The sequence below is a fragment of the Oncorhynchus mykiss genome, chromosome 9 (assembly GCF_013265735.2).
Source record: "Oncorhynchus mykiss isolate Arlee chromosome 9, USDA_OmykA_1.1, whole genome shotgun sequence".
NCBI lineage: Eukaryota > Metazoa > Chordata > Actinopteri > Salmoniformes > Salmonidae > Oncorhynchus > Oncorhynchus mykiss.
Genome location: NC_048573.1, coordinates 18,006,988 through 18,024,487, shown reverse-complemented (window position 1 = coordinate 18,024,487; position 17,500 = coordinate 18,006,988). Strand labels below are relative to the sequence as shown.

The 17,500-nt window shown below is 44.6% G+C and overlaps 1 protein-coding gene across 1 annotated transcript in view; it reads left to right on the top strand.

Annotated features, from left to right (window-relative positions):
• LOC110531650 (ephrin-B2) overlaps positions 1 to 17,500 on the top strand; it is a 122,851-nt gene that overhangs the window by 104,996 nt on the left and 355 nt on the right. Inside the window, exons 3-5 of the mRNA XM_036987496.1 lie at positions 7,519 to 7,611; positions 11,179 to 11,250; positions 14,493 to 17,500. The exon at positions 14,493 to 17,500 is cut by the window's right edge and continues 355 nt beyond it. Coding sequence (XP_036843391.1) covers positions 7,519 to 7,611; positions 11,179 to 11,250; positions 14,493 to 14,944 — 617 coding nt within the window. The 3' untranslated portion in view covers positions 14,945 to 17,500. The remainder of the gene's footprint in view (positions 1 to 7,518; positions 7,612 to 11,178; positions 11,251 to 14,492) is intronic.

Below are 17,500 nucleotides of genomic sequence, written 5' to 3'. Positions count from 1 at the left end.
ATTCAGACTGTATTCAGACTGTATTTGACTATTAAACTGTATTCAGACTGTATTCAGACTGTATTCAAACTGTATTAGACTATTAGACTGTATTCAGACTGTATTAGACTATTAGACTGTATTCAGACTGTATTCAGACTGTATTCAGACTGTATTCAAACTGTATTAGACTATTAGACTGTATTCAGACTGTATTAGACTATTAGACTGTATTCAAACTGTATTAGACTATTAGACTGTATTCAGACTGTATTAGACTATTAGACTGTATTCAGACTGTATTAGACTATTAGACTGTATTCAGACTGTATTCAAACTGTATTCAAACTGTATTAGTCTATTAGACTGTATTCAGACTGTATTCAAACTGTATTAGACTATTAGACTGTATTCAGACTGTATTCAGACTGTATTCAGACTGTATTCAGACTGTATTCAGACTGTATTCAAACTGTATTAGACTGTATTCAGACTGTATTCAGACTGTATTCAGACTGTATTAGTCTATTAGAATGTATTCAGACTGTATTCAAACTGTATTAGTCTATTAGACTGTATTCAGACTGTATTCAGACTGTATTCAAACTGTATTAGACTATTAGACTGTATTCAGACTGTATTCAGACTGTATTCAGACTGTATTCAGACTGTATTCAAACTGTATTAGACTGTATTCAGACTGTATTCAGACTGTATTCAAACTGTATTAGTCGATTAGAATGTATTCAGACTGTATTCAAACTGTATTAGTCTATTAGACTGTATTCAGACTGTATTCAAACTGTATTAGTCTATTAGAATGTATTCAGACTGTATTCAAACTGTATTAGTCTATTAGAATGTATTCAGACTGTATTTAGACTGTATTCAAACTGTATTAGACTGTATTAGACTGTAGTACACAGTATTCAGATTGTTTGTTTGTTTGTTTTGTTCTGTTTGTCCTTTAATCTGCTCTTTCGCTCTGTGCCTCGGCCTTCTGATGATCTTTTACTTTAATCTGTGTGCTCTCTGACAACATGCAATGTGTATATACTTTATTCTACTGTATTTTAGTCAATGTATTCAAACTGTATTAGACTATTAGACTGTATTTAGACTGTATTCAGACTGTATTTAGACTGTTTTCAAACTGTATTAGACTGTAGTACACAGTATTCAGATTAGAGGTCGACCGATTATGATTTTCCAACGCCGATACCGATTATTGGCTGACCCAAAAAGGCCGATACCGATTAATCGGACAATTTTTTATTTATTTGTAATAATGGCAATTACAACAATACTGAATGAACACTTATTTTAACTTAATGTACTACATCAATAAAATCAATTTACCCTCAAATAAATAATTAAACATGTTCAATTTGGTTTAAATAATGCAAAAACACGGTGTTGGAGAAGAAAGTAAAAGTTATAGGACTATTTCTCTCTATACCATTTGTATTTCATTAACCTTTGACTATTGGATGTTGTTATAGGCACTTTAGTATTGCCAGTGTAACAGTATACCTTCCGTCCCTCTCCTCCTACCTGGGCTCGAACCAGGAACACAACGACAACAGCCACCCTCGAAGCAGCGTTACCCATGCAGAGCAAGGGGAACAACCACTCCAAGTCTCAGAGCGAGTGATGTTCGAAATGCTATTAGCGCGCACCCCGCTAACTAGCTAGCCATTTCACAGCAGTTACACCAGCCTAATCTCGGGAGTTGTGAGGCTTGAAGTCATAAACAGCTGCTGGCAAAACGCAGTAAAGTGCAGTGGGAATGAATGCTTGCGAGCCTGCTGGTGCCTACCATCAGTCAGACTGCTCAATCAAATCATAGACTTAGTTATAACATGATAACACACAGAAATACGAGCCTTAGGTCATTAATATGGTCAAATCCGGAAACTATCATCTCGAAAACAAAACTTTTGTTCTTTCAGTGAAATCAAATCAAATCAAATCAAATTGTATTTGTCACATACACATGGTTAGCAGATGTTAATGCGAGTGTAGCGAAATGCTTGTGCTTCTAGTTCCGACAATGCAGTAATAACCAACAAGTAATCTAGCTAACAAAACCACTACCTTAAGTGTAAGGGGATAAAGAATATGTACATAAAGATATATGAATGAGTGATGGTACAGAGAGGCATAGACAAGATACAGTAGATGGTATTGAGTGCAGTATATACATATGAGATGAGTATGTAAACAAAGTGGCATAGTTAAAGTGGCTAGTGATACATGTATTACATAAAGATGCAGTAGATGATATAGAGTACAGTATATACATATACATATGAGATGAATAATGTAGGGTATGTAAACATTATATTAGGTAGCATTGTTTAAAGTGGCTAGTGATATATTTTACATCATTTCCCATCAATTCCCATTATTAAAGTGGCTGGAGTTGAGTCAGTGTGTTGGCAGCAGCCACTCAATGTTAGTGGTGGCTGTTTAACAGTCTGATGGCCTTGAGATAGAAGCTGTTTCTCAGTCTCTCGGTCCCAGCTTTGATGCACCTGTACTGACCTCGCCTTCTGGATGATAGCGGGGTGAACAGGCAGTGGCTCGGGTGGTTGTTGTCCTTGATGATCTTTTTGGCCTTCCTGTGACATCGGGTGGTGTAGGTGTCCTGGAGGGCAGGTAGTTTGCCCCGGGTGATGCGTTGTGCAGACCTCACTACCCTCTGGAGAGCCTTACGGTTGTGGGCGGAGCAGTTGCCGTACCAGGTGGTGATACAGCCCGACAGGATGCTCTCGATTGTGCATCTGTAGAAGTTTGTGAGTGCTTTTGGTGACAAGCCGAATTTCTTCAGCCTCCTGAGGTTGAAGAGCCTACCACTGTTGTGTCGTCCGCAAACTTGATGATTGAGTTGGAGGCGTGCGTGGCCACGCAGTCGTGGGTGAACAGGGAGTACAGGAGAGGGCTCAGAACGCACCCTTGTGGGGCCCCAGTGTTGAGGATCAGCGGGGTGGAAATGTTGTTACCTACCCTCACCACCTGAGGGCGGCCCGTCAGGAAGTCCAGTACCCAGTTGCACAGGGCGGGGTCGAGACCCAGGGTCTCGAGCTTGATGACGAGCTTGGAGGGCACTATGGTGTTAAATGCCGAGCTGTAGTCGATGAACAGCACTCTCACATAGGTATTCCTCTTGTCCAGATGGGTTAGGGCAGTGTGCAGTGTGGTTGAGATTGCATCGTCTGTGGACCTATTTGGGCGGAAAGCAAATTGGAGTGGGTCTAGGGTGTCAGGTAGGGTGGAGGTGATATGGTCCTTGACTAGTCTCTCAAAGCACTTCATGATGACGGAAGTGAGCGCTACGGGGCGGTAGTCGTTTAGCTCAGTTACCTTAGCTTTCTTGGGAACAGGAACAATGGTCGCCCTCTTGAAGCATGCGGGAACAACAGACTGGGATAGGGATTGATTGAATATGTCCGTAAACACACCAGCCAGCTGGTCTGCGCATGCTCTGAGGGCGCGGCTGGGGATGCCGTCTGGGCCTGCAGCCTTGCGATGGTTGACACGGAACTGTTACGTATTTTATCTAAGGGCTGGCATCCATTAGTCTAAATATTGCTGTTACATTGCACAACCTTCAATGTTATGTCATAATTACGTAAAATTCTGACAAATTAGGCGGCCCAAACTGTTGCATACACACTGACTCTGCGTGCAATGAACACAAGAGAAGTGACACAATTTCACCTGGTTAATATTGCCTGCTAACCTGGATTTCTTTTAGCTAAAAATACAGGTTTAAAAATATATACTTCTGTGTATTGATTTTAAGAAAGGCATTCATGTTTATGGTTAGGTACACATTGGAGCAACGATACGCACCGCATCGATTATATGCAACGCAGGACACGCTAGATAAACTAGTAATATCATCAAGCATGTGTAGTTAACTAGTGATTATGATTAATTTGATAGTTTTTTATAAGATAAGTTTAATGCTAGCTAGCAACTTACCTTGGCTTACTGCATTCGCGTATCAGGCAGTCTCCTCGTGGAGTGCAATGTAATCAGGTGGTTAGAGCGTTGGACTAGTTAACTGTAAGGTTGCAAGATTGAATCCCCCGAGCTGACAAGGTAAAAATCTGTTGTTCTGCCCCTGAACGAGGCAGTCAACCCACAGTTCCTAGGCCGTCATTGAAAATAAGAATGTGTTCTTAACTGACCGGCCTAGTTAAATAAAGATTAAATAAAGGTGTAATTAATTTTGGTGTTCAAAAATACCGATTTCCGATTGTTATGAAAACTTGAAATCGGCCCTAATTAATCGGCCATTCCGATTAATCGGTCGACCTCTAATTCAGATTGTATCAGAAAGTATTCAGACTGTATTCAAACTGTATTAGACTGTATCAGACAGTATTCAAACTGCATCAGACTGTATTCAAACTGTATCAGACTGTATCAGACTGTATTAGACTGTATTAGACTGTATCAGACTGTATCAGACAGTATTCAAACTGTATCAGACTGTATTAGACTGTATCAGACTGTATTCAGACTGTATTCAGACTGTATTAGACAGTATTCAGACTGTATCAGACTGTATTCAGACTGTATTAGACAGTATTCAGACTGTATTCAGACTGTATTCAGACTGTATTAGACTGTATTCAGACTGTATTAGACTGTATTCAGACTGTATTAGACAGTATTCAGACTGTATCAGACTGTATTAGACAGTATTCAGACTGTATCAGACTGTATTAGACAGTATTCAGACTGTATTCAGACTGTATCAGACTGTATCAGATAGTATTCAGACTGTATCAGACTGTATTAGACAGTATTCAGACTGTATCAGACTGTATTAGACAGTATTCAGACTGTATCAGACTGTATTAGACAGTATTCAGACTGTATTCAGACTGTATCAGACTGTATCAGATAGTATTCAGACTGTATCAGACTGTATTAGACAGTATTCAGACTGTATCAGACTGTATTAGACAGTATTCAGACTGTATCAGACTGTATTAGACAGTATTCAGACTGTATTCAGACTGTATCAGATAGTATTCAGACGTAATGGCTGCATCAATAGTTGTGCATTAATAGATGGAGTAGGGTGCCATTTACCTGTTATACTATATCTGGAACTGGTCTGGTCGAAGAAAGACTTGGACACACATACAGAAGCAGACACACAGGCAGACAGGCTACACACACACACACACACACACACACACACACACACACACACACACACACACACACACACACACACACGATACACCCACAATACACACTTGTCTAAAGCTCTACTCTGGCACAGACTGTGCCGGCTGATTGAGGTTGACTGTGATATTATTTCATTAATTAAGTTTTTCAACTTGGTCGTCTTTCCCTCCCTTCTATTTTTCGTCGGAGGAAGAGGGTGGCGTCCTCGAGTGCTCTACAAATCCCCATCACTGCTGATCATTGTCTCAATTACTCATCCGTCGCTCCCTCCTTATTTCCCTCCCTCTCTCCCCCTTTCCCTCCCCCTTTCACTCCCTCCCTCCCTATCTCTCCATTCCATTCCTGTTCTCTCTCCTCTCTCAGCTCATCCCAAGTTACTCTGTGTCCACTCCTCCACCCCCAAACCGCATCGTCACATTCCTTCTTTTCTTCTCCTGCTATTTCTCGTTCTCTCTCTTTTTCTCTGTTCCAAAGTGATGTGGTTAAGACTAAAGAGCATGCTACTGCTACTTTCATAATCCCTCTCTTTTATCTTTCTCTTTTCTTTGTGTTCTTTTGAATCATTACCATAAGTGACCACAGCTTAAAGTCGTCTCTTTTCACCTCCCTCTCTCTTCCTCTCTCTCACGCTACGTCTATCACTTCTCATAGTCTACTGCCTCAGTCATGTCAGCAACAGCTTGTCATAAACGATCAGTGTCTCTCTCCTCCCTCTCTCTGCGTTCCCTTGCTCTTATGATCTCAGTGTCTTCTTCGTTAAACTCCCCAAAGCGATAATTTCCCTTCTTCTCTTCCCCTCAATCCCTTTCCAGCCTTTCAGTCCTTTTTTTACCTCCATCTGTGCCCCTTTCTCTCCCCTCCATTGTGTTTCTCCTCTCCTCCCATCCAGCCGGTCTCTCCTTTCTCCCCCTCATCGTCTCAAGCATCTCTCCACCGCTCTCTTCGCTCTCCTATCCATCCCTCCATCTTGATGTCCTTGCCCTCTGCTGATCTCTCTCTCTCTCTCTCTCTCTCTCTCTCTCTCTCTCTCTCTCCTCCCTTTACACTTCCCAACGCTCACAGGCTGGCAGGAGAGACGGAGGGATGGAGAGGTGTGATGAGCTAGGCTCTCTTCTTTCACACCTCTCTCTGGCTCTCCCTTGCTCCCTTATCTCCTCTCCGTCCAACACCTTAGTCTGTAGCCTCAAGCCAAAGAGAGACAAACATGGAGGGAGGGATGTATTTTTGAGGGAGGAAAGCAAAGGTCTGCCCTTGAGGCTTGAACCAAAAGAGAGGGAGGCGAGAGGTAGAAAGAGAGAGGAGAGAAAGAGAAGGGAAGGGTGTGCACAGTCATTTCGCTACTCCCACAATAACATCTGCTAAACACTTGAATGTGACAATAAAAAAAAATGTTTTAAGTAATAATAATAATAATTAAAACATAAAAGAAATTAAATTTGCTCTCATCCTTTCTCTTCATGCCTCGCCCCTCTCTTCTCTCAGTAAATTATTTTAGACTCAGCCTATGGATTACATTAGTCTGTACCGATTTGTGCCGTTATGTATCCTCTCTGTTCTCCCCACCTGCACTCCCCAATCTTCTCACCTCCTCTTACCCACCCGTCTCCTGGCCTGAACAGTTCTCTCACGAGCAGAGCCTGTTTGGTGGTTCTATTGGTAAACTTGGATAAAAGCATGGTGATTGCAACACCAGGGTTGTGGGTTCAAATACTAAAATGTTTACTTAACACAAGTAAATTGCTTTGGATAAAAGGATCTGCTAAATGACCATACTGCTGTACATACTGTTCCATTACTTATTGCAGATGCCCATTTCTCCCATTTATATCGCAAATCATAAACTTTGATTATCGTCCCTTCGTCATAATAATAATATCATCATCATCGTCATCATGTAGTCTGGAGCTACAAGCCCATCTCTCTGTCCTCCAGTCTGTTGGTCCAGTCTACATAGTATACTTCTATATCAGGGCAGTTTATTGAAGTTAATTAGTTTGTATTAGTGACTGAGTCCACAGAGCTCAGTCAGTAGGCTGTTAAATGAGATCCTCTGGGCCGAGACCTTAGCACCTATTAAAAGCCTCCCATCTTGTAGGACTGTGACATTTCACGGCTTCTGTGTGAGTTTAATCACTATGCCTGCAAATGTCACTCATGTTTTGGTTGGGTAGAATGGTTTGGCTGTATGAATGTGAAGGCATTGTGAAAGGAAGATTGGAGTTATTGTATGTGTGTGCATAAGTGCGTGTGTACATGCATTTGTTTGTGTGTGTGTGTGTGTGTGTGACACTCCTCCTAATGTGTTCTATGTTCTTCCCCCTCCAGCCACGTCAGATGGGACGCGCCAGGGTCTGGAGAGTATGAGGGGAGGAGTGTGTGCCACGCAGGGCATGAAAGTGGTCCTTAAAGTGGGACAGAGTGAGTACGGACACACACGCAGTGAAAAACACACACCGACTACTATATTCTCCTCAGAGTGTATTAGTGTTGATTCGAGGCAGAGAGCTGGAGGAGAGGAGCATCCAGGATCGCACAGCTCTAATGAGGCCTGTTGACTTCACTCACTAACACTCTGAACACCACTATTCTCTCTGATACTGGCTCCCTATGCCCACTTACACCAACTAGTTCTCACAGTCTCACGTCAGAATGATGTTTCTCAAAAGTGTTTAAGGTTAAGTGCAGGCATTCACACCGAATGGTTAAGGTTAGGGTTAAAGCTCAGGATAGTTTTAAAACAAACATCTCAAAAACAACTTTCTATCACTGGATTTGAACCTGCAACCTTCAGAATCAGATGAGTAAACCAACTTGAAGGTTTCAGCGCTCGCTACTGCTCCTAGTTGCCGGTGTCCATGTCATCTCCCGACATCCCCAGACCTGGATGGACGTCGAATACTGACTTGTATCACTGGTGACCTGGCTGCTCCCAGGGTAGGGTGTAGGCTGCTCTTTCTGGGTATCAACACCACTGGTGACCTGGCTGCTCCCAGGGTAGGGAGTAGGCTGCTCTTTCTGGGTATCAACACCACTGGTGACCTGGCTGCTCCCAGGGTAGGGAGTAGGCTGCTCTTTCTGGGTATCAACACCACTGGTGACCTGGCTGCTCCCAGGGTAGGGAGTAGGCTGCTCTTTCTGGGTATCAACACCACTGGTGACCTGGCTGCTCCCAGAGTAGGGAGTAGGCTGCTCTTTCTGGGTATCAACACCACTGGTGACCTGGCTGCTCCCAGGGTAGGGTGTAGGCTGCTCTTTCTGGGTATCAACATCCTGGCTCTGTATATATACCGTGGCGAGGAAAGGGTCTCTATTGGCCCTGCTAATGACTCTACTGCTGCGGTTGCCCTTGGGTGACGGAGAGAGGCCAATGTTTTAGATGAAAGTCATACTTTCTCTTCGATACACATTATCATACTTGGTTGTAAACACACAAATAAATACAGCGGTCAGTAGAATTGTACACACACATACACACGCTAGGTCAGTTCTGTGTCGGTTCGATTATTCAAAAATTCTCACGGTTTAGATTATTTGGGTTGAAGGCTGGAACAGCACAGAATAAAACAATGAATAAAAGTCCCATGATGGTAGTGACTGTCCATTACTGCTTATCACTTATTAACCATCATTTATTCACTTTACTTTACTTTAATAAAATACTTCAGTTGTTGTGTATATTACATTTGTTTTATTAGATGACTTTATTATTTTATTCAGGGTCTCATCTCTATAGAGCTGCTGCCTTATGCTGTCTGACAAAAACACTATTTTGTAGTTCTTCAAGTTAAAGAAGGCATACTTTTATGACTGCTGAGTACCAACGATCATACTTAGATCATGTATTTTCAGGTAGAGATGCCTCACGAAGCAACAGCTGCTCTCACAATCGTGCATTCTGACTCTTCTGTAGAAGGCGTACAAAAAACACATACTGGACAAGTAGATGCGCAATGGATTGTGGTCATTGTAGTTAATTACCACATTTATGTACTAAACTATGTAGAATATTGGCCTGTTGGAAACTACAACTGCCTACTACATCGAACAATTCAGGCTGGATCTGTGTAATGTCCGCATTGAACTCACAGAAAAACTACATGGAATTCAAATAATTGAACCAACTTCAATTAGTTTAAAAACGGATAAATAACCCACATTTCGGTTAATCGCTCAGCACTAATACACACACACAAATAATACATTTTTACCCACATAGACATTCTCATTGAACACCCCACCCATTCATCCCTCGTTCCTCTACCCCACCCCACACGCATACGTACACCCGTCCACACACACACACACACACACACACACACACACACACACACACACACACACACACACTCCTCATAATATAATCCACTCCCTCCTCTCTCCCACACATTTCCCCAACAGTGTTATCTGCTCTGTGTGTTGTTGTGCGTATTGTGGAAGCTCTTATCCTGAGAGGGAAGTGCTGCTGCTGTCTCTATCTCTCCATCATTCTCCACACACAGCCCACCCAGAGGAGATGCATAGCACTCCCTCTATATCTACTTTATTTCTTTCTCTCGCTCTCTCTTTCTTTCATTGCTGGTTCAATGAAAACCGGCATCATTGACTCTCTTTCACCTTTCTTGTTCTCCCCTTGCTCTCCGTTTCTCCCCCTCCCTTTTTCTTTCTTTCACTCTCCCTCCCTCCCTCCCTCCCTCCCTCCCTCCCTCCCTCCCTCCCCACCCATCTTCCTTGCTCCTTCCACCCCCCACTCTCTCCCTCAATACCTCCCTCTCCCCCCCACCCCACGCCATCCTCCTTGCCCACTCTCTCTCTCTCTTTCTCTCTCGCCACTCCTTTCTCTCCTCCTCACCCCATCTCTCCTTCTCTCTCTCCTCTTTTTCTCCTTCTCTCCTCACTTTCTCCCTCTCTCCTTCTCTCTCTCTCTCCCTCTCTCCTCTCTCCTCTGTCTCTTCTCTCTCGTCCTCTCTATATCTCTCCTCTCTCTCTCACTCCCTCTCTCTCCCCCGCTCTCTCCTCTCTCTCGTCCTCTCTCCTTCTCTTCCTCTTCTCTCTGTGTTATATGTTGTGTGTCTGAAAGGTCATGTCTGCTCTGTTCGTCGTCTTAACAAACACTGTGCCACCGCATAGAGATCCCTGATGAGATGGAGCACTGCTCAGCTCTGCTCTGACACACACACACACACACACACACACACACACACACACACACACACACACACACACACACACCTACACAGTTTTAGAAACGTACACTTTCTGAGAAACATACATACACACAGTCTCTCTTTCTCTCTCTCTCGTCTTTCCTACACACACACTAGAGTCCACCCTCAGCAGCCCCAGCAGTCATATTGATCCAAACTCCCCTCATGCCAAGTTCTGATTGGCTGTCTTTCATCAGAGGGCCCGTTGACCAATAATACCTGCCACTGTGTATGAACCTCTGTAAATGTCAGTTAGTGTAGAATTATAGCTCTGCACATAGACTGTGTGTCCGCGTGTGTCTGTACATTGTGCAGTCTCTGTGTACTCAGCACAATAGGGACGTTTATTATGTCCCCCTCAGTAAATCTATATGGGACTCTGTCATAGCCATGGCTAGAGGATATTAAGTGTCCTAAATGGCACCCTATTCCCTTTATAGTGCACTACTGTTGACCAGAGCCCATAGGGACGCAGCCTAGCACTTCAGTGGGGCTGTTCCCTGTCTGACAGATGGGATGGTGTGGTAATTGGAGATGATGGGCTTTTATTACAGTTTTATATTCATTGTGGTCATTTTACAAATGGAAACTCTTTAAGTATCCTATTTTAATCTCGTTGGATAGCTCTTTTGGAAAATGACGTTGGAGGACGATCAATATTTAGTTTCATTTAATGGGCCCCAGAGGCGTTGCATTAGCGCCACAGAGATCTTATTATTGGTGTACCTGTTTTGAGGTTGTGTTATCTTGACCGGGGTATACCCCTGTTTTTTTCTGCTAGACCCCTATGGACTGCCCCCGAAACCTGCCAAACCAGACCAAAGCGCGGGCCGTACCAACACCAGAAATACAGGTAAGAGGGGTGTGGAAGAACTTACACACTTACACTGTCATGAGGACAAACTTCAACCAAAAAGACAAAAAAAGCGAGTGAGTAGAGAGAGGAAGGAAGCGACAGAGAATGAGGGATGGTAAAAAAAGGACAGATGGAGGATACGAGCCAGCAACATCTGTGGGGTCTCTATTAATTCCATCCCTCCATCGCTCTCATCCCTCTCTCTGTCCATCCGCTCCTTTCCTCTCCTTCCCTCAGAGCTAAGTGGCGCAGGCGAGGAACGACAGCACTAATAGCTACCCGGAGAGGGGGGAGTAGGGGGGAGACCGGGGGCGCAATTTGAAAGAGTTATTATGGTCGTTAGTTTGGGCGGCCTGGTTTCTGTTGGTCCGCGGAGAGAAGAGAGGAGAGGAAAATTATAAATCTGAGCAGAGAGAGAGAGGAGAGGGAGATAGAGGAGGGGAAAGAGGACAGGAGAGGAGAGGTGTGGAGGGTAGCTGATGCGTGAGGAGAGAAGAGGAAGATGAAAGGATAGGAGAGGAGAGGAGCGGGATGTTGCCTCATGGCAGGGAGCTTGTTGACCTGTTCTTTGTGTGCTGGGTTGTTCTGTCCCAGACACATATTCTGTGTCCCAAACTAAACCCTAGTCCCTATACAGTGCACTACTTTTGACCAGGGCCCATATGGCTTTAATCAAAGGTAGTGCACTATGTAGGGAATAGGGTGCCATTTGGGATGCTCCCACGCAGGCCATTTCTCTAGTGTGAAGTGTAAATGAGAGAACTGATGAGAGTAATGGAGAAAGCACGGAAGACAGAAAAGGGGAGTGAGAAGGGAAGAAGATGGCTTTAGCTGTTGAAAGAGAAAGAGGATAAACACTGAAAAGGGAAGAGAAGCGAGAGGGAGGGACACTAGATGGCTGTACTGTTGAATAGGAAAGAGACAGAGAGTGGGGAGGGAGGGGGAGGGAGAACGAGGGAATATGAGGATAATAGAGAGAGCTGGTGAAAGGAGTAGGAGGTAATGGAGAGAGATGTTTGGGTAATGGCGGGATGGAGGGAACGAGAGGGGAAGGGAGGGAAGAAAGCGAGAGGGGGAGAGTGGAATTGGCGACTAGTATTAGCGTTTTGCCTCTCTGTCAGTCAGTCAGTTAGTCCTGTGTACGCGGTAGGGGAGCTCGCAATAGGGGGTGATGAAAGGGCGAGCCGAGGGGGGGGATGTTATTATGTCCACAATGACCCAGAGAGAGGGAGAGCCACAGAGTGAGGGGAAGACGAGATGAGAGAAGAGAGGGAGGAGAGAGAAAATGAGTGGGGAATGTGCCAAGAATAATGATAACCCAATCCCACTGCCGCGCTTCGCATTACCAACCTAAACGCTACCAGCACCAACGTTCGCACGGGCAACACGACCACTCCTCACAGGGGGTCCCAAACCCACCAGACACCTGCTGGGCCGTAACCGTACATGCGGTCGGACCGTGCGGTTGGGACCAGGTTCCAACCAGGCAGCTTCACCGTGTGGTCTCAAGCTATAGAAACCCAGATTACTTCCCAAATTGCACCCTATTCCCTATATAGTGCACTACTGTTGACCAGAGTCCTGCACAACGCCCTATGGGCCCTGGTCAAAAGTAGTGCACTACATAGGGAATAGGGTGCCATTTGGGACACCGCATAAACCACCCAACCATTCGGGCTCCTTCATGTGGATAGCGTTAATGCTACGTAAACAGCGTTGTTAGGCTTAAGGGATGTAGCGCTACCTTGATCCACACACTGTAGGTTGCTGTGGCTTCAAGCCAGAGCCAGCCTCTCAGTAGGCCTCTCCACAGGCACAGAGGAACATTCCAAACACTCTTATATCCAATGCCATCCACTTATTCATGTGGATAGACAGACCACATATGGTCACGGTCACATTGGCTGCATTTTTGCTGCATTCCTCCTGGTGTAGCCTTTCGTGTTCGTGCCACTATAACTGAAAGGAGACTGTTAGTCACCTTGCTGTGGTGTAGACTGTTTATTGGCGCGTAGTATGTACATGTAAGAGGTTACACTCTGAAAAGGCACGTTGCCAAAATGTTGGTTCCACCACCTGGGTTTTAGTACATAAAGAGTTTAAAGAACATAATATTAGAACGTTGGACTTTCTTGTCGTTATTCACAAAGGTAATTTAATTACTGTACTGCATTCGTTTTGAAGCACGTTACCCCCAACTAGGGATTAGCATGGGTAACCGGGATCCCAGGATACACAAACATTCAATGACAGGACCCTGGAAATGACATTTTCCACAATGTCGCAATAACGCAGCAGCAAATTAGCAAAAAAGGAAATAGCACATTATCCAAACAGGTTGTCACATAGAAGCCTTTATCCTTGCGTATATGCTTCACACATTGCCATTCATTCAAAGCACATATATAATTGACACTCCCGACTGCACACGCGACCCGAATGCAGTCAATAAACCCTACAGGAAACCTTTACAGAATAGTCTATTAAATAACGCGTGCCTCCTTCAGCTGTCATTGTGACTCTTCAGACAGTTTGATAGACCTATGCACAATTCACTAGATAGGCTGTCTGTTAACAATCCAGAAAGGCATGAGGGAAAATTCTATTCTATTCTTCTCCTGTTCTAGAGCCTAGGCAATTTTCTGATCCAGTCCCAATCCCACTGAAACCCAAATCCTGACTACTGTCTCGCATGAAAATTCCCAACTTTATTCTGTAATTCATAGGTTGCATTATCAAAACACGTCTCTCCGCTATAACATTTGCCCGCTTCTCTGCCCTTCTGAGAGCTTCGGTAGAGAATGTATGATCAACAAACAGTAGGCTGGTATTTTTTTATTTAGCTAGGCAAGTCACATAAGAGCAAATTCTGACTTACAATGACAGCCTACACCGGCCAAACCTGGATGACGCTGGGCAAATTCTGTGCCGCCCAATCACGGCCGGTTGTGATACAGCCTGGATTCAAACCAGGGTGTCTGTTGTGACACCTCTAACGCTGAGATGCAGTGCCTTAGACTGCTGCACCACTCGGGAGTAGATATGGATATTTTTAAAACAATGTTGGTCCCCGTTAAGATACGTTGACAATGAGGGCAATTATCTGCTTCCTTCAAACTGCACACAGACAAAAAGGGTATCCAGGAGTTCATCTGAGTCTGGGGAAGTAGATAAAGGGCCTCATTGACAAAATCCCAAAGTATCCTTTTAAAGTAAACATTTATTGTGTCATTTTACAGGTGGTGCTGGTAACACCACTCATCCCAGGATTCCTAGCGGTGACGGCGGTGGTTCGGGAGGCACGGGTGGTGAGAACGGACCCCTTCCCCCCTCCAACGTGGCTGTCATCGCCGGCGCCGCAGGAGGCTCCGCCTTTCTCCTCCTGGTAACCGCGGTGATCTGCGTGGTGTGTTACCGGCGGCGACACGCCAAGCACTCGGAGTCCCACCACCCACCCCTGTCGCTGTCCTCCCTCACCAGCCCCAAGAGGCACGGCGGTGGGCACGGGGGCGGGCACGGGAGCGGGAATAACAACGGCTCGGAACCCAGTGACATCATCATCCCCCTGCGGACTTCGGACTCGGCGTACTGCCCTCACTACGAGAAGGTGAGCGGGGACTACGGCCACCCCGTCTACATCGTCCAGGAGATGCCCCCCCAAAGCCCAGCCAACATCTACTACAAAGTATGAAGGTTGTCACCATGACAACCTACAGTACCACCAACTACCACCCTTCCCTGTTCTATACAGTACAGTACCACCTACAACCTACCTACAATATACCCTGTTCTATACAGTACAGTACCATCTACTACCTACCTACAATATACCCTGTTCTATACAGTACAGTACCACCTACAACCTACCTACAATATACCCTGTTCTATACAGTACAGTGCCACCTACAACCTACCTACAATATGCCCTGTTCTATACAGTACAGTACCACCTACAACCTACCTACAATATACCCTGTTCTATACAGTACAGTACCACCTACAACCTACCTACAATATACCCTGTTCTATACAGTACAGTACCACCTACAACCTACCTACAATATAACCTGTTCTATACAGTACAGTACCACCTACAACCTACCTACAATATACCCTGTTCTACACAGTACAGTACCACCTACAACCTACCTACAATATACCCTGTTCTATACAGTACAGTACAGTACCACCTACAACCTGCCTACAATATACCCTGTTCTATACAGTACAGTACCACCTACAACCTACCTACAATATGCCCAGTTCTATACAGTACAGTACCACCTACAACCTACCTACAATATACCCTGTTCTATACAGTACAGTGCCACCTACAACCTACCTACAACATACCCTGTTCTATACAGTACAGTACCACCTACAACCTACCTACAACATACCCTGTTCTATACAGTACAGTACCACCTACAACCTACCTACAACAGTCCCTCAATGACTTACTCCAAAAGCAGATGTTTAGGGCACTATACAGCATATGAACTGCCCTATCCAATCCCAGCCACAGCCACAGGTGTGTGTGTCTAGCTTACTGAAGTGGCCATCCTTCACGCCCACCACTCTTCACTCAACTGTGTCACTAAGCCAAGTGAAGGTTTAGTATATAACCCCCCCCCTCCCGGGCCCTTTAAAGAGGACAGCAATGACAAGTACTCTGGGCTACGACCCCTTTCTTTCTCACAGCAAATCGAAACCCCCCATCCAGAGCTGAAGAGAAGAGTCCCGCCCTATACACCATGAGGACAAGTGTGAGAGAACACACACCAAGCTAGTGTGAGAGAACACACACTAGTAACGCCACAGCATGGCCTTATGGGACTCGGACCCTACAGTCCAACTACCAACCAACCAGAGAACTCTGTCTGTATCTCCAGTGCTGTGCTATAGCAGACCTATTGAGACTGGCCCCTGACTGGCCCTTGACTGGCCCCTGAGACAGACTGTGTCCCCTAATGTTAGTTTGTTTGTTTGTGTGTGTATGGTTTCTCATTGGACCAGGGGCCTCTGACTCTCTCGCCACGTGATCAGGCTCAGGTGCCAGAGGTCAGACCAATTGAGTCTTAGTGACATTCAGATTCTTGTATATTTTAATAACGTGTGTATGTGTGTGCTTGTGTATGTGAGACTAGGATAATAATTATGACACTGCTACACGTACAGGTGTGTGTGCAGTTAGTGTGCTTTAGTACAGCGAGTATGTGTGTGTTTTGTGTGTCAGTGTGTGTGTGTGTATGCCTGTATTTCTCTGTGTATACACTACGTGCGAGAGAATGTGCGTGTGTGTTTGTTCTTTAGACTTGTCTTAAAAACCAAAACTCAAAAAAGTGAGCGAATATAGGAAGAAAGTGAGATTTTTTTATCGCTATCAACACTTATAGATGATATATATATATGAATATCCAGTAAGTCATTTTTAGACGTCTTGTTTTCTATTGTTTTTCATTTTTATTCCTCCACTTGTAAAACTCCACTGTTACTGCTAGATATTTTTTATCCGCTGGTTTATTTTTTAGAAACATTACCTTATTTCCTTCCCCTTTGAGTTGTAAATTAATTGAATCCCTTTGTTTTTCTTTTCCTGGCGAACTGAGGTCTCTCCCTCTCTCTCTCATCGCCTCCTCCCTCCCTTCCTCCCTCCCTGTCTCCCTCTGGGCCTCCCACCCCTATGTATATTTTTATAGTTCTTGTAATATGCTGTAGTTTTTGAAGTTTAGACCTCGTTTGTGGAAGTTGTTGAGGTAGAAACCATCTATGAACGCTTTTTTTTTTTTCAAACGTTTTTGAACACACAAGAAAAAGCAAGGGGGGAAATAAACGAGGGAAGGTTCCAAAATAAATGAAATGAAAAGCAAGAAGGTGAACCGGAGTCACTGTCTAGGGAGAAAAGAGAGTGACTGAAAACAGAACTTCTGGTAAAAGACGGAGAGAAAAAAACTGAAGAAGGAGTTACACACTGAGAAAGAAAAAGAACGCGAGAACAGATGGAAGAAGAGGAGGAGGATAGGAGTTGAAATGAGGGATGAGAGAAGGATCCCTGGGAAGGATAGAGAGCGCAAAGCGATGACTGCGGCGAAGGATAGGAGTCTTTCCTTTAATGGAGTGCTGCGAAGGAGTGATGAACCCTAGGAGGAGGGAGGAGAGGAACGGACACGCAACTGAAATGGATTTCAGGGGGGAAACCTCACTGTGGAATAAGGAGGAGAGATTTAATCTCCCACACACACACACA